This window comes from Chelmon rostratus, chromosome 18 (assembly GCF_017976325.1).
Source record: "Chelmon rostratus isolate fCheRos1 chromosome 18, fCheRos1.pri, whole genome shotgun sequence".
Taxonomy (NCBI): Eukaryota; Metazoa; Chordata; class Actinopteri; order Chaetodontiformes; family Chaetodontidae; genus Chelmon; species Chelmon rostratus.
The window spans coordinates 20,516,543-20,543,749 of NC_055675.1; the positions used below are offsets into that span (position 1 = coordinate 20,516,543).

A 27,207-nucleotide genomic window follows, 5' to 3' on the forward strand; every position below is an offset into this window, starting at 1 on the left:
TGCCATTAGGTGTTTTTCTTACAAGTAAATTAGGCATGAGGCAGCCATGACGATGATGTGTCGCCTTCCAGCAGCGGTCAGGAGGTGGAGCGAGACATGGTGGGACACTTTTCGGTTGGATACCTTTAAAACCCACCTCATGCTTGCTGCTTTCAACTAACCAGACACACACACACACACACACACACACACACACACACACACACACAAACTCGTTAATCCACTCCTTCTTTGCCTTCATCTTGCAGTTGATTTACACACTAAAATCACCGCTGCAGCCGTTAAATCCTCCCAGAGAAGAAAACGGCGTCATTTCCAGCTGAATGGAGGATTAAAGGCTGACAGGCCTGGGAACAGCTCCGCGGGCCGTAAATCCGCCCCGGTCAGCCGACACGGTTCTCACGCCGGGACGCCGCTTTGAAGTGACCGGCGGTAAATTGGGTGACATGAGCCGGTCAGCACTTTGCATACAGACACACAGAGGGAGGCAAAGCAGACCAGATCAGTGGAGGACAGAAACCGTACGAGGAGACGCTTCTGTTTTACCGGCTGGCAGATACTCGAGGAGCTCGACACTCTGTTCGTTTAATAAATTGTCTTTGCATTTGTCATGCCATATAAAGTGGTTGCTATAACGACCACTTCCTCTGGAGGCACTCATTGGATACCTGGAAACACACTGAGGCGTAGACGCAATGTTTCATGCGACCTTTTAAACTCCCTGTGACACAGTCATCATCGTGTCCTGCTTGTATTCTACTGCTGTTGTACACACTGTAAACAGTTTGTACTGCAGTAATCTGTCAAGTAGTGTTTTTGCTGTTTTTGTACACGAAAACCAGAACTCTTTAGCATTTTATGCTAACAGGAAATGATGCAATTAGATCCATCAAATGGCAGCTGTTCGCTAAGCTTCTCAAAGAGGAAGCTATACGTTTTACGCAGATTTTAAATGTTTTTTTATTTAAATTTTGCAGCTGTCTTATTTCCTTTCTGCAATGCATTGTGGGAGAATATCAAAAATCTAACGTTTTTCAGTTTGCAGACTTTTTGCAGCTGAGTTATCGCCAGGACTGGGACACAACGGATGAGTCTCACATACTTGCTACTTTGATTCTTACTGTTTTTGATTGTTTTTGTTTTCTTTTTGTTGTGTATTTCTGACAGTTTAGCTTTTGGAGTCAGTTGCTTTTTGGTTTTTTTGATTACTTGCAGACTTTGCACCTCTGAAGTACAACATGAGCCAGGTGAGGGTCAGTTTCACCTGGAGCTATGTCAGTGTTTTTAGCTCACCTTACGCTCACATGGTGCATTTTTCGAAATAAAGTTGTGTTTAATCAAATTATCACAAGGTAACACAAAGAAAACCTGAAGCAGGTAGTGATACAGGAGCCTGTGGGAGTACTAGCTCGCCTGTGCCTCAACAGGTTACTGATACTTTTACTACTTTTCTGTGTATTCACATGTGTTCTGTGGCTGTACATGTAACCTACTCTGCAAAGTATGTAAGTAATTTTTCACAGACAGACTTTTAAATGTCTTCATGTTGCAGCGTTTATTATTATATACATTTATTGTTTTTCATCCTTTTTAGCCACGTTAGCAGCAAACTGCAAAAATAATGACATTCCCAACCGCCTCAGCTGCACGTTGTGTTTCGTGCCAATTAGGATATGTTAGCATGCTAGCACGCTACGCTAAGGAAGTGAGCACGGCTCTTCAACTCTGCAGCAGACTGTCAAAGAAACAGCGAACACTTTCCGTTTCCTGTTTTTTTATTTTCTTATTTTTTAGAAAAGGAGCAACAGAACAAGAAGAGAAAATGTGGAACAGGATTGAACCAGAACAGACTTTATGTGAGTATCGAATTGTTGTCATGTAAACAGTCTTCTTCTGTTTCAGCGCCGTCATCCAAGCTTTAATCTGTCATCAAGGACACCATGTTGTTAGGACTTAAAATCTCAATCCAGTAGCCATCGGGGTCCTGAATGAAGGCCAGATCCTTCATTTTACCTGCAAGAGCATATGATGGTAAACACACACACACACACACACACACACACACAAAGAGTCATGTCTCCATCACAGTTGGATGTGAGCTCCACCTCCTGGTTGAAAATGATATCAACCAGCAGCATGTGGCTGATGGAGAGATGTTTATTTATATATAATTATAAATAATTAGACAGTGAATTTGTGTTTGTGTAAATTCAAACATCCAGACTGGATTTACTGGCCTCAACAGTTTGTACCAGTTCAGCTGAAACAATTAGTCAATTAATCGATTAGTTAACTGACACAAAATTGATTCTATTCGGGTCATTTTTTATGTGAGAATCACTTCATGGTTCCAGCTTCTCAAATGTGAGCATTTGTTGCTTTTCCTTTAAATTGTTCTTAATTTGATTGTATTTGTAATTATTTTGAGCTTTGGACGAAACAAACGTCGTGAAGGCGTCACTTTGGGCACATTGTCGCCACATCTCTCACTATTTTTAGATTCTTTACAAATCAATCAATCGATTGATGGAGAAAATAATCAGCAGATTCATTCAGAATGAAAAGAATCACCATTAGCTGCAGCCTGATACAAAAGAGTTGAAAACGAGCTTCACCTCAGCTCCAACAGTAAAATCCTGCTTTTCCATGAATGCATGAGTCACAATAACCTGATGAGATCAGACAGAATAGTAGAACAGTCACAGGGGAGTACTTTTGATTTGAATACTTTAAATACTTTTTCCTGATTATACTTTCAAACTTCTACTTAAAGCAGAGCAGAGTTTCTTACAGTTTCAGTATCTGTACTCAGGTAAATGATCTGAATACTTGCTGTGAGTACGTCTTGTAAAACTGCGTTTTATTTAGTTTTCATTGGGAGGCGCGTCGGCCTCTCCTCGCCTTCATACTGCGGAGCCTGTTTGTCTTCGTAGTTACTTCACCACGACATGACAACATAAATGTGCCTCTCCCTCCGAGCCCCAGAGGTGCCGGAGTCATCCTCTAGACTGATACAGAAAATAAAAAAAATACACCACAGCCGGATTCTTCCTCTGAGCCATCGAGCTCCATCGTTGCCACACTGTGGATTAATCCGCCGCTGAAAATAGTCCCCAACAAAAGCACTATTTCCTCCTGTTTGTGTGGTAAAAGCAGCAGCTGTTTTTGGAAACTACTGACTCGTTTTTATAATTAAACTTTATATTTTTGAGGCAATCTTTTAATGGGATTTTGTTTTTACATTAAGAAAACATGTAGAATAACAACAGTCTGTTACAACATGGGACTGACTTCTCAGAACTCACCCGAGTCTGGTTTCTTGACAAACGTCACGTTTTGCGCTTCAAATAATTTGCAAGCGGCGTGAAGATCAGGAACGGCAATACCAATATGACCTGCAATGAGACAGCAGGTTACACCCAAAACACACACACACACACACACACAGAATACAAACGTGGGCGCCTCCTGTTTTCTCTTGACTCCTTGACTTCCAGTGAAATCTACTCAAAGTCAAACTTCTCACCAAATCCTCGCGGCTCGTTGTTCCCATTGTGGTAGGATAGATTTTCATCCGACTCTGAACCCCAGTTACTGGCAGACAGAGAAATAATATTCATGAAAACATTCATCGTCATCTGCTGGATGGCGTGCATCCGTTGCGTTCGCGGCCGTGGGCGTCATACGTACTGAGTGAGCTCTATGGTGGCTCGGCGGGAGAAGGTCCACGCCGTCCTCTCTTTGATGTCGGCCGGGATGTCGGACTTTTCCTCGTAACCCAGGAAGTAGAGGGTGAAACGCACGGAAGGGAAGTCGATTTTCTGGAGCAAGCTGGAAACCCGAGAGGAGCCCGGTGGTTAATGGTCCCAACACAGAAAGTTTGACTCAGATTTGCTCGGACGGGTTCAGGATCAGACTCACGTCATGCCCAAGATTCGAGTGTAGAAATCCAAAGATTTTGCTGGATTTTTGACCCTCAGCATCGTCTGCTGCATCATGTAGTCCTGCAAACACCAGAATAGATCAATCTTGATAAAAGAACCCCTTTGAAGCTGCACTTATCAACACAAACAATGGCTGCTTGTAGTAAGAAACCACCGCTGCAGCTCTAAGCAGCGTTTTAGCCTCTTTTAGCTCATGGTTTTGGTTTTGCAGCACTTTTAATGTCTGATTCAGCCTCAGCAAGAAAATAAAAAGAGCTGTCACTGGTTCTGAAGTCCAGAGCCAGCTGTGGTTTCCTGGGATTGTGTTCTTTTACGCTTTACTTTAATAAAGTTTTAGCTTCTCTACGGCGGGAATGAAATCCCGTTGACTTTTCATCACAACGCAGTCTGTACACAAGAACTTTCAATCAAGCAAAGTTTCAACATTATGTGAAATGAGTGAAAAATCTAAAGGGTCAGTTCACCCAAACTACAAAATCCCTGTTTTTCTATTTACTGAAGTACAGTTTTGAGGTACTTCTACTCTACTGCATCTCAGAGGGGAATTTTGTACTTTTTGCTTAATCTTGACTTGCTTTGCAGATTCAGATTATTAATACAAAACATGTCAACTAATACATTCCAACATATTTAACAACATTTAAACATGAGCAAATGAATGCATCATTAATTATAACCCAATGATACGACATTCACTTTTCTGGAAAGGGGCCATTCTGCATAACGCTACTCTTACTTTTGGTACTTTAAATACAATTTGATGTGAATACTTTTGTACTTTTACTGAAGTAAACATCTGAATGCAGGATTTTTACTTGTAACAGAGTATTTCTACACCCTTGCACTGGTACATTTACTTAAAAAGAAGCTCTGAGTACACTTCTTCCAGCTCTGGTCAGAGATTTCTGTCTCAGCATTTTGATAATAAAGGTGGATGGAATTCAGTGAGAACTAGTGTGAAACCGCACTGTGAACTACCGTCCAATGAAAAGGTCACACTGCGGTCTGGATTAACCCGGACTCTGTTTCTGGAAAGACTAGTTGTTCTTCAAATGTCACCTGAGCTTTCAGCAGCATTGCAGTGAGGTGGAGGCAGAAATCTCAGCAGCTGTATTCTGTCTGTGACTGTCTGTCTGCAGCCTTTTCAGTCTGTCTATGAGTGTAAGTCCTGCACTAACTGATCACCTGAAAGCTCCTCACAGTGGAGGCTCCTGCAGCTCTAAAGACCAGCTGGCCTACAGGCAGCTGCAGGTCTGAAGTCACACGCCAATTACTGCCAACAGGTTTGACTGCATTACAAACTCACCACGCCGGCTGGCTCTTCCGCCACAGCAGTGAAATAACAAACTAAATCCACTCAAATCAGACGCTACAAACGGGTCACCTTGGTGATGGGATCTCCTTCTTTGCAGGCAGCAGACACAGCGGCGTCCGACAGTCCTCCTCGGCCCTCCATGGCTCCGATCAGACCGAATGAACCTTCAGATTCCTCCACAGGCTCCTTCCCTGTGCTGCCTTCAGGTGCTGCTCGTTCATTGTGCCTCTGACATGGGATATCATGGATTTACATGCAGTGTTTGTTGGTTGTTCAGTTTTAGGGGATCACAGAGCGACACTGTGGAAACACTTTGAGGCTCCTGACAAAAACTTATCATTTAGAGGATCAGAATCAGATATTGAGATTTTTTAAATTACTTTTAAAGCCTCACAGTGTTCGACTATATTCTGAGTATTTTAATTTCATATTTCACAGCGAGAGCCCTTCAGATCTGACACCCAAATGGCTGATAGGTGTGCAGTTCAGACTCAATGCTTTTACTGTTTAATTAACTCACTACATTAACAGCATTTCCTGCATTTATGTTGCATTTTATGCAATTACGTTTTTATTTGCTCTTGAGAAGAAATTAACTCTTCTTTTTTAAATTATTATAAATATTTCTTTTAAATTTTAAAAGAAAGAAATAATCTTTACTTACTTTTGTTATTGCTATTATTAATTGTACTATTACCACAAATGCTACTCCGTCATTAAAGATATACTGACTGACTCAGTTCAAAATTATCTTTGCTTAGTTTCTCATTTTGAGTTTTCTCATCTTAACAAGACGGTTCTTGTGTCTTTAGAAGAGATTTTTCTTTTTATAATGATTTTTTTCTCATCAACTTGTTACAACAAGGAAAGTTTTTTGAGTTAAGAAGTAAAATTGATGTGTCTAACAAGACAAGTTTCGTTTTCTTTAACAGGATACATTAACGAGAACAGGAAAAATGTCATTGTAACACGAAAGAGAAATAACGTGAGATCATTCCAGCAAGAAAAAGTCGTCATTCAGACAAGAAATTGGCCAGACGTCAACCGTGATCTGAGAGGAAATGTAACCAAACCTTTAAGATTTAATTAACTTCCATCCAGCTGCATCTCTTGGCAACTCGGTTATCACAGAGGAGTCATATTTTCCCAGTTTAGACATTTCTGACAGAACCTGAAGGCAGCAGGCTTTTTTCCAGCCAGGTGTTCCTGCTGAGGGGAGTGGTCTGCCTCCAGGTCCTGACTGAACTGTTGTGAACGCCCACAGCGCTCAGTGCCGTGCCACTGAGCAGTGATTGTGGCCATAAAGTGGAAGTTAAATTCCACAGGAGCTTTCAGGCTGTGCTGGGACCAGCAGCACAACAAAAACTAGATGTTTGCACGCTCCACAGAGCGTGAACAAACTGAGGAAATGGTCTCTGGAATATCAAACTACAGTCAGTTTCTATAATATTGAAACAAAGCCAGAACGGGCTGTGAAATAAAAGCACTGAAAGTTAAAGTGAGTCAGGCAACATTAGCATCAATTAGTATAACAGTCCTTATTGTCCAATAAGACAATTATGATTGAGTAAAATGGCTTGGAGCTAATTATGTAAGCAACTTGTTTACAGCAGTTTGAATTTTAAGATGAACATGTGTGTCGTAAACCTGCCCGGGGGGTGGAGGATGCAGGTAGAAAAATGCAGTTAAGCTGAGCTACATGTCTGAACAGGTAACAGAAAGGTTTGAGGTGAGGGAGGATGAGTGGGTGAACTGAGACTGATCTGGTCTGGGTAAACACATACATGTTACACACACACACAGAGGTATGGTAAGTATTCAGCATGATAAACACACTGCACTGAGATCCACATCTGCTCGTTTTCTTTGCTCCTGTTCTCTGGAACAGCTGGTCCACAGTCAAGATAAACCACAAACTTTGCTGTTTTCTTTCTGTACTGTGGGTTGATGAGCGTGATAAAAAAACAGCTCCTGCTGCTGTAAACACTTTGAACCAGACAGGAAATGTGCTGCAAAACCGAAACTAGAAGCTGAAAGAGGCTAAATCGCTCCCTGGAGCTGTGGAGTCTGGCAGTGGCTCCCTGAGGATTAACCACCATGAACATATTGATATATGGAGTCCAGTGCATCTGTTGACTTGTGCAGCTTCAAAGCCACTTTGTGTAGGATTTAAAAACCTGTTGGTGCCATCTAGTGGTCGTATCAAGAATGATACAGTCGCCACTGGCAGTTTAGGTTATTAAGTGATCACCCGTCCACGCTAAGATCAGCCCCAGTTTTCCTGTGTATTATCAACATTTAAAGGAGGGGAAAAATGGCAGAATCATGTGCTCAGCTTCCTCTTTATAGAAAGTTTAAATACAAAATCAGCCTTAAAAAAAAACAAAAACAAAAAAACAGTGATTATTATGTTATGGAGGCTCAACACAAATTTTATTAGAAACTAGAAAAGCAACAACAAATTTACATTTTTTATAAGTACAAATTCTGATCAGTACGTCCTCCAGTGACGTTTTTAAAACGAGCTGCGGCGCAACAGAAAGGAGCGCCGTCATCTCCGGGCCGCCTTGTGGCTCTCCAGCAGCAGAACCACCAGGCGGCTCTTCAGCGTGGGCAGTTTGCTGCTGTAGTTCTGCTGCAGGACGGACGCCAGCTTGCAGCGGAGGCTGCGGAGGCTCCGGAGGCTCGGCGGAGAGCCGCAGTCCGGCACGTTCAGCAGGGTGTGGAAGAACTCCTGCCACAAGTCGCTGTGGGGGTTTCTGTGGAGCAGAGGTCAGACAGGGGATCCTCAAACTCTGCATTGCATGATGCCATTTTCTTCACCTGATCTAGATCTGATCGTTTATTCCCCTTCACTGTGACCCAACTCACAAACCAGGACAGATTTTATACCACTAACAGGATTTTTTAAAAGTATAATGCTGGTGTTAGTCTACGTTTTCTGATTGTCTAGAATATCAACAGTCCAAACCCCTCCTGCCTGCCTCACCTGTCGCTGCCATTTATGTTTGGTATTTGTTCCATTCAGTGTATTTCTATTCAGTAATTACCTCTCCTGCACGATCTGATGTCACCATTCCTACAACATCATAATAATGTTGCTCCAGGAACATCACTGCAACTGACTGATCACAGTATTTGAAGTCAAAGCTTTGCAGCTCCGGGAAAAAGACGTTAGCCTTTCTGACACATGATTAACCTTCTGAAAAAATCTGAATCCAAACTATGATCTCTTCCTCAACCTAAACAAGCAGTTTTGTTGCCTAGTTGTAACCAAACTGTGACAGAAAACTGCAAATAAAAAGAAACTGAAAGTAAGTCTGAAAATAACGAACCCCTCGTCTCCCAGGCGAAAGTCCTGTGCTTGACTGGACTTTTGATTTTTGATCATTTGCAATGAAGCAACATAAGCTATGACACTGAACTCTTTGCTGTCGGATTAAACAACCTGATGTTCGGAGCAGAAACCACTGGTGACACCAAACCGGACAGGACCGAGGTCTCAAAGTCAAAGAGCTGCTTTATCCTTAGAAGATCATTTCAGTTTCAATAAACATGTAAAGGCTCTGCCATAAAGACACATAACAAGCGACCTTTTGGAGGAATTACCTTCTAAATGCACCGTTTGTCCTCCACACGCCGCCTTCATTCGTGACTTGCATGTACGTCCCAAACAGCATGCAGTAGACAGTCCCTGCTATTCCAAAGTAATCCGTCTACACACACACACACACGAGGACAACATACAGGACACAAGACACAGTGAGACCTTTAAAAGAAACCTTCCTGAAAGTCTCTTATGTGGTGTTTTAATTCATGGATAATTCTGCTAATTAAATTTCAGTTGGGCTGAATGCAAATCACATTGTTGAATAAATGCTGCCACTATTTCTGTACTAATATAAAATATGTGGTTTGTTTTGAATTTTTAATGAATACGTATGATAACATAAAATTATATTACATTATAATTACAGGAGTAGTCTGCATGTGCTCACCTGATAGTTCCAGGGTTTCCCACTGAGCATCTCGGTACACTGGAAGCCCGACGTCAAGCACTTGGAGGTGAAGGCAGTGCCTTCTGGGAAAAGCTCCATGTCGATGCTCTGTCCGAGGTCGATGAGGACGAGGCCGTGGTCCACGTTCTCCGCCTCGAAGCACTTGTTCTCCAAGAACCTGAGACAGAACAGCAGCGATGAGGATGATGAGTTCACTTTCTGCTGCACAGCTTTTCTGTGAAAATCAGGCTTCACAGTATGTACAGTAAGATGCATGTCTTTTCTAATTGGCTGTTACCGCTCTCCTAGCAGGAAGTTGTCAGGTTTGACGTCGGCGTGGATGACTCGGATGCTGTGCAGCTGCTCCACCATGCTCAGGATGCAGATGGTGAAGTACATGACGAGAGGCTGCGGCATCACTTTGTCGCTCAGGGTTTTAAAGATGTTCACTGCGTTCTGAGAGCGGAGTCACGGGTTCAGGACACAACAAACGATGCGATCGTGTTTGTGTACATATGTCACTGCGTCTTTGATGCGAACCTACCAGCAGAGTGCCGTAGTTGTGGAGCTCGCCTACCAGCACGCTTCCGTTGTGGAAGAGGTGGGCGGAGCGAATGCTGCTGTAAAGGTGACGGACGCCGGGCTGCAGCCGAGCGTCCAGCTGAGTGTTGATGTAAAACTCCCAGACGTTGGCTGGCCTCTGAACCTGCAGTGATGATTATACAGGCATTTAGTTAGACTGACACATTTTCAGCCTCTAGCTGCAGAACATCTGAACACAAATCCTGTTGCTCTCATTATGAAACTGCACTGTTCAGATACAGATGACAGAACTTAACTACACTCGCCACCGTCTTACCTTTAACACCATCCTCTCCGAGGTCGTGGGGTCAGTAGCCTGGAAGACCGTCGCAAAGGCGCCTTTTCCGAGGATACAGTCGACTCGCAGGGATGCTTTTCCTGCCAGAGGGAAAATATTTTCAATACCACACATGCGTTCTGGTTTTCTTCACTTCGTCTCAGTGTTCAGTGACGGCTTTGGCGTGTTTGGAATCACACCAGAAAATCTGAACGTCCAGGTTCTGGTTGTACTGACTGACCAGCAAACACACACACGAATAAAATAATATGAAACTTATTTTTGCATAGAACGTGATTATATCCTGAATTAGTTGTTACATGTCCATAATGAATAACTAATACTGCCATTTATCAACTAACTAAAGTATTTTGAAGTATTTGTGAGCTTCACAAATGTTGCCCAGCCACCTTACCGAAAGTTCAAAATATAAACCAGCACAAAAATGACGATTTTTGTGCTGCAGTTCTGCCTCTTACCCATGCTGATGGTCATCTTCGGGTTGATGTTGGGCATGTTGCACTGCCAGGTGATGCAGTGCGGGTGAGAAGTGAGAGGTGGCGTGAGCGCTGACAGCAGATTCGAGATCAGTTCATCATCCCAGGGATCTGACACCAGCTGGAGCGCGGCTGCCTTGGCTGGTGTTGCGTTCATGGACACGTCCGGGCTCGGCCCGAGCCCTCGGTCTGGACTCATCATGGGTTCATCCGCAGTGCTGAAGTGACGCAGCTGCACCGGGCTCATGGGCACGTCGGCGCAGAGCTGGGGCTGTTCCGGACTCATGGGGATGTCCAGGCTCTTGTTGGGGACGGCCTCCCCTTTCTTGAGCAGACGGGGACTCAGGAAGGCATCCAGGTCTGGCTCGACTGGGGCCTCAGGGCTTCTGATGGCCAGCCAGTCCGGTTTAAGAGCACATTCTGGGCTCATGGGGACATCATGGACTTGTTTCTGGGCTCGTTCTGGGCTGGCAGGGCTGTCGAAATCTTCCATGATTGTGAAATCTTCCCTTTTGGGTCTGACTGAACCCTCAGGCTCCTCTGAGGTCAGAGAAGCTGGCTCGGGGGGCTTGTCTGGGCTGACGTACACTTTCCAGCTGCGTGCTGTGGTCCTGGGGATGGAGGAGTTGGTGGGACAGATAGTCCGGTCTCTGAAGGAGAGCACAGCAGGAGCGGGAGGCTGCAGCATGGTGATGGAGGAGGCGGTCAGGCAGAGCTGGGCTGTGGCGGGCCCCTCGCCGTCGATGGCGCCGTGTCTCTCGGAGGAAGGCACGAGATGACTGGCGGCCGTTTCCGAGAGCTTCTCATCAGACGAACTCTGCTCCATGATGGGGCTGCGGGAGGGTGATGGAGGACACGAGCGTCACGAAATTGATAATTGGTTTGATAGCAAAACAAATAATACGCAGGAAATAAAGCTGAACCAATTATTAACATATAACACAGTGACATATCTCTGCCTACAAAAAATAAAAATGCTGCTGATACTCTGAGTAACTGAGCAGAAACAGTTTGGTTACCTGAGATATGTCGGGTGATTCCTGATAAAAAAATGGTCATCAGCGTCACCGCCATCACAGTTGTTCTCTGAAGAGTCGAAAAATGCACAATATTTGAATCAACCGTGTTCCCAAGACTGAATAATTAAAGTGAAACCGCTTTAGTGAAAAGGAATACAGGTAATACTGCAGGGTGTGTCTGTACCTTTGTCCTGGCAAAATATGCTGCCGGAAGGAGTTTTGTGTGTGAACGGAGTGGAGAAAAACTGAGCCAACATGGCGAAGTCTGTGGTGCTGTTGGGACAAGCAGCCAGCGAGCCCAGGGAGTTGTAGCGAGCTCCCCACATGGTGCTCTCATCCGGCATCAGATCCAGAGGAGTCTCCTGATCGGGTAGAAAAACGCACGGCAGCCGCGTTAAAGACAGAAAGGCCTGAGCTGCGTTATTTAGTCTAATGTCAAAGGTTTCTGCTCGTGTGCTGCTTTTAGCCAATCACTGAGCTCCGCTGCCTGCCGCCATGCCGTCCTTCCTGCAACCACCAACAGCCGCCAAAATCAGAAATGTTCAGGTCGTAGACAAAACACATCAGTTCAAAGCTGATGCCTGCTCTTAAATAAAAAGTGGGTTTTCACGAAGGTAAAGCGCACTACCACACATTAATTCATAATTAAGTGTTAATGATAATGTCGGTGGTGACAGTGTTTGCGAAAAGTGAACAAGAATCATTCGTCTTGAGCTTCATTTCCAAAATTCTGCCTCCTCCATTGTGTCTTCTTCACACTCACATTAGGCTTGTTGGACACCTGGATTTCAGACAGAGCTCTGGTTGGTTTAGACTTCTTAACGGCTGAGGGAGCAGCGACTCTGAGCCGAATGAAAGAGGGACAAAATAACGGGAACATTATTCATAGAAATGTCAACTTTTATCTTTTATTTCATCACAGAAGTAACAATATTAAATATGTACATGTGTCTGTCCTACATAGACCTGAATCCATATTTACCTGACGTTTTCTTTGTCACCGTCATCCTGGAAGATGGTGAACTGGGCTGTGGGCGGGGGCTTCGTCAAAGAGGAGACGCCTCCTGGACAAATCAATGAGAGAAGAGTTTAGTTAAATTCAAAAATTAATTGTGTCATAAAATTCCATTTTGGATAGGCCAGGCCCTCACATCGGAAGTCCTGTTGATTTAAAATTGAATCCAGTTCAATGGGCTCTACAAAAAGACATTTGGGACATAAAAGTCCGCCGTGTTGAATTTTTTTTTTTTTTTTTAAAACAGTAGTATGAATAGAATTTGTTTTCTTTTGACTGTATCAACACCAAAATAGCCACAGCATCATGTGAGGGAGATCAACATTTCTATAAGAAATGAGCAAGATCGGTCAATAAACATCAAAAAAACTTCACAAGACACAGGCTCAGCTGAAAAATGGCCGGAGTCGTGGCTATATTATTTAATAATAATATCAAGATTGTTTGTGGTCTTTAGCTTTTTTCAAGCTTTCAGACAAAGCTTCAAAATACACTTAGGATTTAAATTCCACTGCACTGAATCATCAGTTACCATCTTGATTCATTGTTTTGATCTGTAAGTCAGCAATTTTCCAATTAACCTTGCCTGCAGTATCAGTGCAGAGACATTAAGCAGCACCGAAAACAGGCAGGATCCTGCTGAACTGTGAAAAATGAATCAGCATATTCACCGTTTCTCGGGTGGCCGGGCTCAGCCTCCTTCTCAGCAGTGTGGAGCACCGATGTGTTGTTGAACGGGTCCTCTATGAGAGTCGGGGCCTGGAACATGTCCATTATCACATCTGCATGATACAAAACCAGACGAAATGTTACTCACTGCACGAATAAAGAGGAAGACTGTGAACACTGAGCAGGAGGAAAGTTCTGGACTTCAGAGGCACCGTTGATACTCTAATATTCCTGGTGAGGAGGACCCCCCCCCCCCCGACATATGACCTAAAGCAAAGAGGCCGTTGCACTCACCCAGTGCTTCTCGTGTGTTGACAGTAGGTGATGGCAGCACCCTGGACGGTGTGGCCTGAACAAAGCCCAGTGAATTGTTGGGAGTGATGTGAGACAGGTTACCTGTGCCTCCCTGTGACACTGAGAGAGACACAAAGAGAAAGCTTCAAAACAGCCCGAAGGAGCTGGGATCAAAGGGCTTGCTCATGAGCAACCGCTGTACTTACTGTTGAGTTTCTCCTCAGGCTCTGGAGGGTAATCAACATGCCTGAGAGGGGACAAATGATTGAGAAAGCAATTTAGAAGAATGCAATACAAATTTCTTTCATCTGTCGTTATAACATCCTTTTTTTCTGTGATTTCTAAGCTGATCTATGGATCTGAACCTAAAATGTGCATGCTGAATGAGTTGTGTGTCACAGTCACTGCTGCAGCTCCAGCTGTTGACTGAGCTGGCAATGAAGCTTAATCAGCTAAACTACAATAACTAACTTCCTGTTTGCATCCGCCGCTTTCAGCTCACACCGTATGTTTGCCCCATGTCTCTCCTCCCTCTTAGAAGTGACTCACTGATGTGTGGTGTGGTGCTCCGGGGGTTGACCGTCCTCTGCGCTGCCGGGATGAACTTGATCGTCCTGGCAGGAAACCTCAGTGTTCACAGCAGAGGTGCCGGCGGGTCTGTGGAGCGACTGGTTCATCTGCTCGAAGGGTGCAGGCTGCTGAGCTGTCTGAGGCGGGGCCATCGAGGTCTGGACGACCGACGCTTGGTCTGTGGACAGCGAAGTCGGTGCAGGGTTTGGTAAGTGAATGCGCCTGTCAGTCAGGACAGAGGGATGAAGGGACGCTGCTGAGCTCGGAGCATTTGTGTCAGCAGTCCTGGTGTTGTTCTGCTGTTGAGGAGGTTCGGGGAAAGCTGCAGCCTCGTGGAAGAAGGTCGGCTCGTTGTGTAATCTCAAGCCAAGAGAGCACCTGCTGCTTAGATGGTTTGATGGTCGAGGACACCCAAAGGACTGCTGGGTAGGATTTGGGTTCAGACCGGTGGATGTTTCCACTACAGACGGCTGCAGCAAAGAACACAGCGGTTGGATTTCATCAAAGCTTTTACATTGTCAAACAAGACGGTTCAATGCGCTACGATAACTGATTCCTCTGTGTGAAGGTAGAAAATACAATAACTGCATGGCAACACCGTTGTCATGTGACGCCTGCCGTGGTGTTGAGCTCACTACCATCATCACCAGAGGTTAGAGGTCAATCAATTAAGTGGTTTGGCTGATTAATCTGTGCTGACTGGATGTTTCACAAACTATCGTTAGCTGCAGAACCTGGCTCTGATGGTGCAGATTGCTGCACCAGTCACATGAAGACATATATCATCGTTTTGCATGAAGTCAAGGTAAGCATGACGGTGCTGATGCTGGTGATGCTGCAGTATTAATGCATTAGACTGAAGATAAGTGCTGCTCTGCTGGAAGCTCGATGCCTCTGGTTTGCTAGTAAGCATGATCATTATAATTTGCCTGTTCGGCACTCAGCGCACTGAACGCACGACAGAAAGCAACGCTCCACCCCGTAAAAAACCCTTCAACACATTATTCTGGCAAAAACGCAGCCTCACCCTCTGCGACGGCGGCTGGCTGGTCAAACCGCCACAGGCGTCCAGATCCCGGTTTACTTCCTCCAACATACATTTAATGCTCAGGATGCCCTCCTCCTGCTCCCTCAGCTTCTTCTCCGCTTCAAACAAGACAAAAACAAGTTATGACAAAGTTAATGACCCACTTAATTAAACACATCATGTGAGTCCTGCCAACAGTATTTGGGATTTGTTTTCAACCTTTGGTTATCTCAGAGCTGACTTGGTTCTTCTGTCACTACAGTTGGATTATAAAACACCAGCTTACTGGTTTCTCTCTGCTTTTTTTCCTGCTTCTTCTGAAGCTTGAAGAAGTATCTTTCCGCTCGGACCTCCTCAAAGCATAATTCAGATCCTTCACAAACGAGTGCTTCGGTCATGTACTCGGACACCGTCTGAACGCTGGAGCCTTGACTCGAGGGAATCGTCCCTGAAGTCTCAGAGCGAGAGACTCTGTGGAAGAGAATGGAGAGGAGATAATTAGAAAATTATTTTCCAAAATCATTCCCCACAGTACACCTGATGTGCCAGTAACCGATCAGCAGTCACACCTTTGACAGAAGATGGTAAAATTATGCAAGTAAGTCAATTGAAATATGTCAGAAACTAAAAAATTGATATACATTAGTAGAAATCATAAAACTGAAATAATCATAACCTCTGTCCATGATGGCAACATCAGTTACAACACTATATATATCTTACACATCTGCTTTACCAAATCCTATATGGGTTTTTAGATCATTATTAGTGTTTGTGTTTGGCAAAGTATGGCAAGTAAGTACTTAAAAATTACAGACATTGCAGATTTGAATGGGATTAAGATCACAAACGACCTCTGTGACTATTACAAATTACTGGAGGGCCCCATGTAATGCTAGTCCAGTGAGAATCTGTCTGAGTTAAGAGGGAGATAGATTTCATTTTTTAGGAGATATAAATAAATTACAAATAAATGCTCAGTCAAAGCATTAAATCTTTGTTGATAAGTGCACCACCTACTGACGACTGCTGGTTAAGGCGCCTATCTAATTCAGAAGATACACTCATGGAAGTTTATATATGATATTCACCCTTAATCATGAGAAAAGGAGGCCATGTGCATCATTCCCACAGCTGTGACTTCAAACCAATTTTTCTCTTTTTAAATCAGCTCCATAACGATACCTACAGACCCTTGTATGCCTGATAACAAGTCACTCGTCCGCATTTGAAATACTAGAATACAGTACATGTTAGCCCAGGGGAACCTCACATTGTGCTACACAGCCTCTGCAACATGACCTGACGCAGAAGCATAAACACACCTTAAAGAAAACTAATTTAACTTACGTTATGACAGTTTTACGTGTGGGTGGTTTGGATAGAAAATCCACAGAGGCCTGTAACAGAGGACAAAGATTATTACTCGATTTGACATGCAGATGTTGGACTTATTAGATGATTATTATGGAAATTCAAACATACACACCTTGTTTTGAGCAAGCGGCTCTCTGTGGGATGACATCTGATTGGTCAAATCGGAGTTTTGCCAAGGGGTGCGACTTCCTGATACTGATGTCTTGCTGCTGGTTCTTGTCTGAAACAGCCTGCAGATCAAATTTCATTTATTTTTCTTTTTTAGCAAATTAAATGTATTGTAGTGCATGATAGTGGCACATACCTACACCTCCTCATAGTACATGCTTCTTTGCCTATATTTCACATTTCTTGGTCGTTACCTGTATTCATTGAGAACAGTGTCGGCTGGCTGGGCTCGGTTCTCTATTGCTTTCTGGTACACTGCATCAGCCTGGTCATTCATAGCCCTCTGTTCAAACTGCTGTGCCCAGACCACATAGAGGGCAGCGGTCCTGGTCCCGATGCCCTTACTGTAGATGTGACTGTACAGTGCAGTGGGGTCGGAATAATAACTCGCCTGTCAGACAGTTTGAATGAGGAAATGCTCGTGTGAGGTTTTAGCAGTCTGAATAACAAACCAACCATGTAATATATTAGTCAGACTTACACATTTGATGCAGTAGTTCACATATCTGATGTCATTTGCGTATCGCTCAACATTCAAAAATCTCTCTACAAGCGTGTCAAACACCAGTGACATCCCGCTGTCACCCTCTGCAGGTAATGTTTTCTCCAGGTAATCCACAAACCTTGGAAAATAAACAGGGGAATGCATTCAGCACTGTCTCAGCTGTCAGTCATACATGTGTTATTTAAGTGCAGTAACCTGTAGTGCTTTTGTACAAAATTAGGTTGGACACAGAGCATAACCGAGTAAATACTAATTACAAAGAAAACTCAGTCCGAAGCAGGGTAAACAAATATAATAAACTAATAATTGATCAGAGACTGTATTTTCGAAGTCAAGACTCAACAACACCACGATCTGTTTACTGAATACTTAAAGCAAAATAGAGAATCGACAAGTGGATATGAGACTGCTGCTGTTAGTCATCCTTGTTTCCTACATAAATAACGTTCCCTAGCCAGATGAATTAAAAACACTTGCTAGCTTATGCTAACTACGGCCAATCAAATTACTCACTTGTCCCATGGATCCAGTGGGTCGTCTCCTGTATATGAGCTCAGACTCCTTTCAAAACACCTAAAGGGGCGAACATACGCAAACTTAAAGGAAAGCTGTGTAATGTCTAAAAGCAACATCGTTTAGAAATTAGTTGTAATTCAGCGACACATCCGTACCGCTAAAGGTAACCGTTAGCACGAAGCTAACACCGGGCAACTTTACTGTTTAAGTAGCTACTGATGACTTACTGTAAAGAAGTAGCAACATCCATTTCGGCTAGGTTTGTTTCTCCCCTCTGTGGAACCGTTCCTACTAGCTACGTTTAAAAAGTCGCGCTCAGCCAATAGCAACGCAAGCGATCCGCTGCGTGCCGGAAAGACGCGCCCCGTGGTGTGACGAATTTCCGGGGAAGAATGCACAAATCAAGAGCTACCCGAACAAAATATACACAAAAAATAAAAGAAACCCGGCTAAAACATTCATTAGATAAAAGCATAATTGTAGATACTAGCTTATGTGAAGTTTCTCATTAGTTATTTAATAACTCTCAGCTAAATACAATTTCCAGCAGACCCAAAGCCGTCACTGAATACAATCTATCTATCTATCTATTTTCACACCACCCCAGTCAACAATAAACACTATTCTAACTATAAGAATTGATTTTGATTCAAACCGAATTTTAGTCTTTCGAAATTGTGTTTCATCACATGTACTGTGTACTCCAAAAAAATGGATAGTGTTCTGCAATAAAAATCGATCTAATTTAACTTGTGTTAATTTACTTGAAAAATCCCTACATAAGCTTAAGAGATGTAGATAATTCTTACACTAGTTAACAGTTTGAACAAAATGTCTTCTCAATGAAATCAAAATTTTTACCACAAAACCCATCTTGTCCTTCCTCATACTTCATGAATAGCTTATTATAATGGGAAAGGTAGGCCTAGAATATAGTTTCTATCTCTACGTGTGTATGAGTTTTCAAAATAAACGTTGCTACTCCACGACAAAATAAAATCTTTACTAAGAAAGCAGTGTAGTGTATGCTTAATTATCCACCTCTGACGTGTAGCACAAAATTAGATTAAAGAGTGTTGTTTCCAGTGAACGCCACAGTCAGTAGGGGTGAAGACAGATACAAAAGCAGCAACGACAGGCTAAACCGCGAGGTCAGACGAGATACTTGAAGCTTCGTAATTGTGATAAAGTGTGAACTAATCAGTGCGAATGAAAAGCTGAAAGAAAAAAGGGTGTCACAACAATAACCCACAGGTCAGTGTCACTTCTGGCCGGATGTAGGTTTGTGAAAACTGAGCAGCCCGTGAGGATGCGTTTAAGAAACCCCTTACATACAGGCGAGAAGCAGAGCTCGCGACGTTACGGCGCCGCCATTTTGTTTCACCGGGAGTAAAGAAACCAACCAGAAAAGCGCCGGCGTCAATATTTTCCTTTATTAGAAGCAGCTTCAGCACGGCGGATCAACATCGTGCACCCAAGTTTAAATACGCATGGTATGTGCAAACTGAACTGACCGATATACTACAGGAACAGGCTGTGCTGAGTTAGTGCTTTATGCACAGTAACGTTGGATGCGTTGCATGACCGGCCAGTGTTAGCTAATGTTACAGAGCAGCTCGTTTACATGGCTAGCCGGCATTTTGAAAAATGGGCCCTCTTTCATTGACGCCCCTTAAACAGATGTTGCATGCATGGCAACTGTGTCCGTAATTTAGAGAAACAACAAATGCCTCAAAGGTTTTACTTCTGAGATTCAGTTTTTTGACGTTACCCTCATTGAGGCTGTGCTTCCACACGCGCGGCGAAGGCTGGGGCCTGTGATGTGCACGAGCCAGCGTCGTTAGCTAACATTAGCTTCAGAGGCGTGGTGAATGTTTGGAAACGAGCTGGATTTTGCAGGACCTCATGAATTTGTTATGTTATGTGGAGGTTGGCCAGCCTGAATAGTGTTCGCCTTTGTAACAAAGTTATGAGACGTTGAAGTTGGACAGACGCGCGGTTCAAATGTTATCTCAGTTTCGTAACTCGTGAAGCTTCTAGGAAAACCTTAGTTTGCCGGCGGTGTTTAGTCTTGAACGATGGCGCCAAACCGTACACCTAATTTGTTGTCCCTCACAAGTCTTTCTCTTGTGACCACAGTGGATTAATTCTGCAATAATCTCATCTACACAGATGTCTGGAGACATGGCCACAGATCATGTTAATGGCAATGGCACGGAGGAACCAATGGACACTACCGCAGCGGTGACCCACTCAGAACACTTCTCAGCTTTGCTGGAAGCTGGTTTACCTCAGAAAGTTGCTGAGAAACTAGATGAACTTTACGTAGCAGGTAAGCAGAAGTTCTAACATTGTCTCTTGTATATACTTGCTTTGAGAAAAAGCATGTTCATACAGAAGTAAGGCATGACCACACTGTTGACAACTATGACTTGTGAGAGACATGGAATAATTTAGCATTATAAACACTTGCACAAATATGTTTGCTCTGTGCAGGGCTAATGCCACAAAAGTCTGCCTTTTGCTTTCTGTAGATAAGTGTGACAGTGTTCTGTATGTTCTATGTTTTTGTTGTTGTCAACAAATCCAATGAAAAGACAAGAACAGCTATGAGTTTGTCCTGCTTACAAGTATGTATCTAAAGGCAGTAACCTGTGTCTAAAGTCTCATGCGTCTTATTCCCATGTGCTGTACAGCCCCATTGTTGTCAAATAACACGTCAGCGAGCCACCCTGTTGTACTGACATGTTCCTTGATTGCCACAAACAGACTCTATTTTGTTTTGAGTCAATCCCAGTCTGGCTGCCAGAAATATTCGCTACAGCACCAAATGTGTATTTATCCACAGCTGAAAGTAGTCCCAAACATATTCGCTCGTAATTATTGTCTGAGTATTAATTGTGAAAAATGTAAGTGCACAGCTGTTGTGGAAATCATTCATCCTCTTTTTTTAATGCAACATTTGTGACCTGTTATTCAGAACCTGTTATTCAGTAGAAACCAGTGGGTTTGGGGCTGCTGCAGACAGGGTATGCAAGACAGAACGTACTGAGCAGCGGACTACCAAACTCACCTGGCTTGGGTCTTTTCATGGGATTTGTATAATATCACTAGACTTTAATATTGATCGTGGGATTTGTTGTCAGGTCGAAAAAGAACATCACTCGACTTTAATATTGATCATTGTAAACAATGGTGACCTGGGAAATACAACACCATTCACTCCTTGCTAATTCCTCTGCAGTATAAGCAGCTAATTACTGAAATTGAGGCTCTAGTTAAAGGGTGTTAAACTAGTCATTTGAGCAGCAGGATGACAGAGGGGTAGTTTGCTGCTAAAATAAAAATCCTGTAGCTGCTGGTTTGCCATGCATTGTCTGATCCTTATTGTCGCATGTTCAAACCTAGCATTCACACCTCTTTAGATTGAACCATGAGATTTTTTTATGCACAAATTGATCACATATGTTATAATTTGTCTATTGTCACTCCCAAAAGTGCCACCTTTGTTGCGTATTGATATGTTACTTTAGGTTCCACTCTCAGCGTTGTCATGCTGTTGTGTAGAAACTGGACTGAATGGGTAAAAGGATGGGTGTAGTTATAAAGGGTTTAAGGACGATAGATTGAAGCCAGCTGGCACTGTGGCACTCATAGAAACAATAGAGCAGCTGTCTGGCTACAGCAGGTGAATTGTACTGAAGGAGCTGAAGGAGCCACAAATGTGTTATCCGGACTGTTAATCGTAACAGTTGTGGTGTTTTACAGAATCTTGACGCCTTTTAAATCTAGTTTTGGTTGCAACTGTTGTTTTATTTACAGTATCTGTTGTACCAGTTTTCTATTGTGTGTTTGATTGTATTGAAACGATGCAATGTATTGGGACTGTAAACATATAGGAAAATGAATCTTGGACATAATTCATGTTTTATGTCTTCAGCTATCATTTTCTTTGGTTCCTTCTGGTACAGATTATTTGTTATGGAGCTTCTATTGTGTAACTGCTTCGTTGCTGCATGAGTCATACGTCCTCGGTTTCTTCGTGCAAATCTTTTCAGATGATCAGATCTGTCTTCTTTTAACACCATATTTGCAATATTTTTTTGTGTGTTCACAAGGCCTCGTAGCACATAGTGACCTAGACGAAAGGGCTATTGAAGCTTTGAAAGAATTCAATGAGGAGGGAGCCCTGCAAGTGCTTGTCCAGTTCAAAGAGAGTGATCTGTCACATGTGCAAGTAAGTTTAATCACCTAAAAGACAAAGGAATGTCTATTAAAATCTTGTTCCAGGACAGCGTATGCTGCATATGAATACTGTGTGCTGTTTCTTCCCCCATAATGGGTAAATATCAAACTGTTAAATATCAACCGTTTTTCTTTGTTCCAGAACAAAAGTGCCTTTCTGTGTGGGGTAATGAAGACTTACAGGCAGAGGGAGAAACAAGGGACTAAAGTTTCAGATTCCACTAAAGGACCAGATGAGGCTAAAATCAAAGAACTCCTGGACAGAACCAACTACACACTTGATGTAACAACAGGCCAGCGAAAGTATGGCGGGCCCCCCCCTGAGTCGGTGTATGCAGGTGCCCAACCCAATGTTGGAACAGAGGTACACTTTGTTACGTTGTTTGAAGAGTAAATCATTGCTGTCAGTCAGGGGTGGGAACTGATTTTGTTTTTTCTTTAGCTGCACCTTATTGCTCACAAAGCTGTAAGATTTCTACATATTAAGCAATATTGACAGACTGCTTACCCAGATGTAATCCACAAATATTTTGCGTATCATTTCAAATGTTCATTAGCCTTGTAAACAACGATGTTTACTATGGATTTGTGACCTGTGTAAGTTGGCACAGAGGTAACTGTTTGAACAAGTCACTTTACACTTAATCTCTATTTTATACAAATGTTTGCATGAAAGGGTTAGTTGGAATTTTTTATTGATCTGAACTTGCCAAAAAATTGATTCATGCTTTGATTCTGTAAGCTCATGACTGGTTAGTGGCTGAAATCCATAAAGAAGCCACACTAGCTTGTGTGTCGATAGAAATGCTAAGAAAAATACCCGTAGCCATTGCGATTTCATTGTAGTTTTAAGGGTGAAAATTCACAAGGATCACATCCTTATAAATGCAATTATTATTAAGTGGCTATTGACTGTAGATTTTCTTTCCAGTTTTCCCATTTTAAAAGCAAGAGAGGTAGTCTGGGCTGTAAAGGGGAAATGTGTGTTATTTAAAAATGTTTTCATTTTCCCAGATATTTGTTGGGAAGATTCCACGAGACTTGTTTGAAGATGAGCTGGTTCCTCTCTTTGAGAAGGCTGGGCCTATCTGGGACCTCAGGCTAATGATGGACCCGCTGAGTGGCCTGAACAGGGGTTACGCCTTTGTCACCTTCTGCACTAAAGAAGCAGCCCAAGAGGCAGTGAAGCTGGTGAGTTTGTCATAAATGCACCGCTCAGCAGAACCATCATCTCTTGTGGGAAACTGAATTCGGGACAAGAATCGAGTCAGGATGGTAGTTTTTGTTCAGCATCCAAGTTCCTAACCAGAATAAAATAAATTATTTAACTGAATAATTAGATTAACAGCATGTAGATGAAAAATTCCCCTCCTTTAGGCAAAGTTTGGGATATTTTGTGAAAATTTCCTCTTAGCAGGAAGTTGGATGCGGTTGAACTATATGCATCTGTGGTCATCTGTCGATAAACTATACAATATGTAGTTTACATGTTCTTTTTTTTCTTTTCCAGTGTAATAATCATGAGATTCGCCCTGGAAAGCACATTGGGGTGTGTATATCTGTTGCCAACAACAGGCTATTTGTTGGCTCTATTCCCAAGAGTAAAACAAAGGAGCAGATTGTTGAAGAGTTTGCTAAAGTCACAGGTAAAAATGTCTGCTGCTGCAGGTGTGAAATTAGTTCGCCAGTTATTCTACTAAATCCAATCCAGAGCACTTAAACTTGAATACTAAATCTCATAAAATCTTATTTCTGTCTACTTACAGAGGGTCTCAGTGATGTCATATTGTACCATCAACCCGATGACAAAAAGAAGAACCGAGGCTTCTGCTTCCTAGAGTATGAAGACCATAAAACTGCTGCTCAGGCTCGCCGCCGGCTAATGAGCGGCAAGGTGAAGGTTTGGGGCAACGTGGTGACAGTCGAGTGGGCCGATCCCATTGAAGATCCTGACCCAGAGGTTATGGCCAAGGTGAGCATCATCAGTCACGGTGTTATGTGATGGAAAATAACAAAAATTGAGAGGGGAAACAAAGAAATGACATTTGCATAGTCTTGAAATATCACTTGCAAACCATGATGGTTTAATGGTGTAAATGGCACCAAAATCTTAATGTGGACGAAAGGTAACAGTAAGAGGGCTTTTAACTCGAGACTGAATTGCATATCTTCCTAAAAATCCATTTATGACTCTAAGCTGTTTCTATGTCTGTCCATTTTGTAGGTTAAGGTTTTATTTGTGAGAAACCTTGCCAATGGTGTCACAGAGGAGATCCTGGAGAAGTCATTTAGTCAGTTTGGAAAACTGGAGCGAGTTAAGAAGCTCAAAGACTACGCTTTCATTCACTTTGAAGAGAGGGACGGTGCAGTAAAGGTATTTACATTCTGTAATTCTGTTTTGCAGGTTTTTTCCCCACATTATTAAGACAATAATTCTGACTTTATTTCTGCACCATTTTCACTGAATAGTTGCTGATTACTGTACTTTCTTAGCTTGAACCTTGAGTGTTGTGATTGTTGAACCACGAGAAATGAGCAGACATGTTAACAAATGTGTCCCAACTTTCTGCTTCTCTCAGGCATTGGAAGAAATGAATGGGAAGGAGCTGGAGGGAGAGCCGATTGAAATTGTTTTTGCCAAACCACCAGATCAGAAAAGGAAGGAGCGCAAAGCCCAGAGACAAGCAGCCAAAACCCAAATGTAAGAAACATCTCAACAGGTCTTCTGACGATGAAGACAACCAGGATCTTTTCCACTGAAATTGTGCTCATCATTTTGTTTCATTTGTTTTTCTCAATCTTTTGCTCTCTTCAGGTATGATGATTATTACTACTACCCTCCCCCTCCCCACATGCCTCCCCCTGTCAGAGGCCGGGGCAGAGGCGGCAACCGGGGTGGCTATGCGTACCCCCCTGACTACTACGGTTACGAGGACTACTATGACTACTATGGCTATGACTATCACAACTACCGCGGAGGCTACGATGACCCGTACTATGGGTATGACGACTTCCAGTCCCCAGGACGAGGCCGGGGTGGCAACAGGGGCGCCCGGGGCGGATCCTCTCCAGCCAGAGGACGTGGTGGCGCCGGGGCACCCAGGGGCAGGGCCAACTTCTCCCAGCGTGGTGGACTCGGACCAGGCCGCGGCGGACGGGGCGCAAGAGGAGGCGTGCAGCCAAGAGGGCGAGGAGGGGTACGTGGTGCTCGGGGTGGCCGCGGTGGAAATGTAGGAGGAAAGCGCAAAGCTGATGGGTACAACCAGCCAGATTCCAAGCGTCGCCAGACCAATAATCAGAACTGGGGCTCTCAACCCATTGCTCAGCAACCGCTCCAAGGTGGTGATCATTCTGGTAACTATTCCGGTTACAAATCCGACAACCAGGAATTTTATCAGGATTCTTTTGGGCAACAGTGGAAGTAAACCAGTAGGGCTTTGATAACAAAATACGTGTTTATTGTTTTTGTTTTTGTCTTTTTATTTAGAGACTTGATCTGATTGGCCCTCAATCCCATACGGTTGCCTGCGTTTTTTCCTCAAAATTGGTGACATCTGGCAAGATATCTTTTTGTACATATTTTAATAATCCGCTTGGACTCAAACAGTAGTCACACTCCCACCTGTTTCTGGCGAACTGGTTTTCTTTTTTCTTTCTTTCTTTTTTCCTTTTTTTTTTAAGATGGTCGTTAAAAGATTTTCCATAACAAAGTTTGAAAAAAAATTTTTAGATGCAAATATGTGCTCGAGCTGTCTATTTGGCTATAGCTTTATGTATGTTTTTAGAAATTCTGGTTTTCATGTTTTACGTAGCTAACAGCAACAAAGCATATGTCTCCTAAACATGTATTTAAAACAAATGAAAATACAATTTGTATTGTCACAAAGTAATGCGTGTCTTGTTATTGAAAAGAAAAAAAAAAAGGACCATCGTAGTCCTATTTTTTGGCTTTACATTTTGGCTTGTATTCTTTGCTGTTTGTCTGCTTTAATAAACATACACGCACACGTGTACAAAACTTCAAATTGTGTTGCAAATTCATGTTTCGGCAAATTCTCTCTTCAAATTGCCTTCAAATTTAAGGCTCCTTGTGGAAGAAAATGGATTAAAGGTTTGCCAATGTTGGCCACATGCTACAGTGTCACCTTGCATGCCATCAAATTCCAAATCACCTGTAGTCGGCATCTCTCAAGTGCTCTGTATATGTAGTGACATACTTCATCCTTATGAGTTCCTCTCATGTCCAAAAACATAAATGTTTCACAAATTGGTGTCCTAAATTCACTGTCAATGCAGCATAAAGACTAAACGCCACCCCCGACAATTCTGTCATACAAGTACCTTTTGTTACTAGTGGGGGGAATAAAAGCACAATTTGATTTATTAATTTGAAAGTGAAGCTTTTCCTTGTCCCAGAAGGATCTACCTAGCTGTTGAAGGCCTGGATACTAATCTTGCATGTTTATCTGGAGGTTTGATATTGTGCTATTGTGGGAGATAACTGCCATGCATGACCCGCTTGTAGTGTTTTTGTTCCGTTTGCTTTCTCGATATAATGGCTGCTCTTAACTGCCCCCCACCCCTCCCCTCCTCCCTCTCTCTGCCTGTCTGAGCGTGTCCACGTTTCACCTGCCGCACCTCAAACTTTTTTAAGTTTTATCGTCCAAACCAGGCCGAGTCTCTGCTTGTCGTCCTCCTTTAAGGCATTGACATGTGCATGTTAAATCAGGGGGTGTGCAAGTCTGTGAGAATGCTTTGTCTTATGTATGCAAATCCATGTTTTACTTGTCACACAGTTCTCCCTCTACAGTTATACTGAGTGCAAGTGTGTGAGCGTGAGGGAAGCAGAACAGTAGATGTGTGTGTAGATGTAATATGATCCTGTTTTCCATTCTCTAATTGCTTCCTTTTGTTACCTGACTAGCAGGGAAAAGGGGTCGAGGCCGGTCCTGATGTGTCGCTATGAAGACTGACCGGTGTATGACGTTGCACACTGCAGGCTACCAGTGGATGGAATGGTAAGGTCACCTGACTCAGTGGTCCAATGGCATTCCAGCCTTTTTAAGGAGCAGATCTCCTGAAACTGCCATGTTTGAAGATAATCAGAAGAGCAAACTTGATTTTAATTTTTTCTTTCTTTTTTTTTTTTTTTTTTTCAAATGAGTTTTAAGTTTATAAGCCCCCAGCCC

General features: G+C 43.1%; 3 protein-coding genes across 5 annotated transcripts; 1 reads left to right on the plus strand and 2 right to left on the minus strand.

Annotated features, from left to right (window-relative positions):
• Positions 1–1,682: 1,682 nt before the first annotated feature.
• Positions 1,683–5,467, minus strand: LOC121621880 (lactoylglutathione lyase-like). 3 transcript variants are annotated; one of them, XM_041958577.1, is made up of 7 exons: positions 5,329–5,467; positions 3,922–4,004; positions 3,691–3,831; positions 3,527–3,594; positions 3,306–3,395; positions 2,616–2,669; positions 1,683–2,013 (listed from the first exon to the last, which is right to left on the minus strand). In XM_041958577.1, the coding sequence occupies exons 1-6, from the start codon at positions 5,398–5,400 to the stop codon at positions 2,617–2,619; spliced, it is 507 nt and encodes a 168-aa protein (XP_041814511.1). In that variant the 5' UTR covers positions 5,401–5,467; the 3' UTR covers positions 1,683–2,013; position 2,616. The 3 variants fall into 3 exon arrangements, with proteins under 3 accessions (XP_041814511.1, XP_041814512.1, XP_041814509.1); XM_041958578.1 differs by lacking the exon at positions 2,616–2,669 and having other exon boundaries at positions 1,723–2,013; positions 5,251–5,388; XM_041958575.1 differs by lacking the exon at positions 2,616–2,669 and having other exon boundaries at positions 1,724–2,013.
• Positions 5,468–7,676: 2,209 nt separating this feature from the next.
• bub1 (BUB1 mitotic checkpoint serine/threonine kinase) lies at positions 7,677–18,052 on the minus strand. Its single transcript, XM_041958759.1, has 23 exons — positions 18,001–18,052; positions 17,771–17,830; positions 17,234–17,375; positions 16,947–17,143; positions 16,697–16,814; positions 16,558–16,607; positions 15,494–15,678; positions 15,208–15,326; positions 14,160–14,650; positions 13,817–13,857; positions 13,611–13,730; positions 13,319–13,429; positions 12,615–12,696; positions 12,396–12,474; positions 11,817–11,994; positions 11,633–11,699; positions 10,596–11,446; positions 10,117–10,217; positions 9,802–9,963; positions 9,556–9,713; positions 9,258–9,435; positions 8,869–8,975; positions 7,677–8,018 (listed from the first exon to the last, which is right to left on the minus strand). Exons 1-23 carry the CDS (start codon positions 18,021–18,023, stop codon positions 7,811–7,813), a joined length of 3,828 nt encoding a protein of 1,275 aa, XP_041814693.1. The 5' UTR covers positions 18,024–18,052; the 3' UTR covers positions 7,677–7,810.
• A 1,075-nt stretch (positions 18,053–19,127) lies between these two features.
• Positions 19,128–27,162, plus strand: LOC121621774 (synaptotagmin binding, cytoplasmic RNA interacting protein). The gene is made up of 10 exons (XM_041958393.1): positions 19,128–19,266; positions 19,946–20,105; positions 21,892–22,010; positions 22,161–22,382; positions 23,033–23,209; positions 23,529–23,664; positions 23,785–23,990; positions 24,243–24,392; positions 24,598–24,719; positions 24,834–27,162. Exons 1-10 carry the CDS (start codon positions 19,264–19,266, stop codon positions 25,441–25,443), a joined length of 1,905 nt encoding a protein of 634 aa, XP_041814327.1. The 5' UTR covers positions 19,128–19,263; the 3' UTR covers positions 25,444–27,162.
• Positions 27,163–27,207: the final 45 nt, after the last annotated feature.

What these genes read in the sequence shown, in the direction of transcription:
- LOC121621880 (XM_041958575.1), bottom strand. Translation starts at nt 5,400, where the DNA reads ATGGAGGGCCGAGGAGGACTGTCGGACGCCGCTGTGTCTGCTGCCTGC. An exon ending in GCCACCATAGAGCTCACTCA is followed by an intron (nt 3,595 to 3,690) that starts GTACGTATGACG and finishes TCTGTCTGCCAG; the next exon opens with TAACTGGGGTTCAGAGTCGG. An exon ending in CAACGAGCCGCGAGGATTTG is followed by an intron (nt 3,396 to 3,526) that starts GTGAGAAGTTTG and finishes GTCTCATTGCAG; the next exon opens with GTCATATTGGTATTGCCGTT.
- bub1 (XM_041958759.1), bottom strand. Translation starts at nt 18,023, where the DNA reads ATGGATGTTGCTACTTCTTTACA. An exon ending in GCCTGAGGAGAAACTCAACA is followed by an intron (nt 13,731 to 13,816) that starts GTAAGTACAGCG and finishes TGTCTCTCTCAG; the next exon opens with TGTCACAGGGAGGCACAGGT. An exon ending in GAAGATGACCATCAGCATGG is followed by an intron (nt 10,218 to 10,595) that starts GTAAGAGGCAGA and finishes TCCCTCTGGCAG; the next exon opens with GAAAAGCATCCCTGCGAGTC.
- LOC121621774 (XM_041958393.1), top strand. An exon ending in AACCCAATGTTGGAACAGAG is followed by an intron (nt 22,383 to 23,032) that starts GTACACTTTGTT and finishes TCATTTTCCCAG; the next exon opens with ATATTTGTTGGGAAGATTCC. An exon ending in CCCAAGAGGCAGTGAAGCTG is followed by an intron (nt 23,210 to 23,528) that starts GTGAGTTTGTCA and finishes TTTCTTTTCCAG; the next exon opens with TGTAATAATCATGAGATTCG.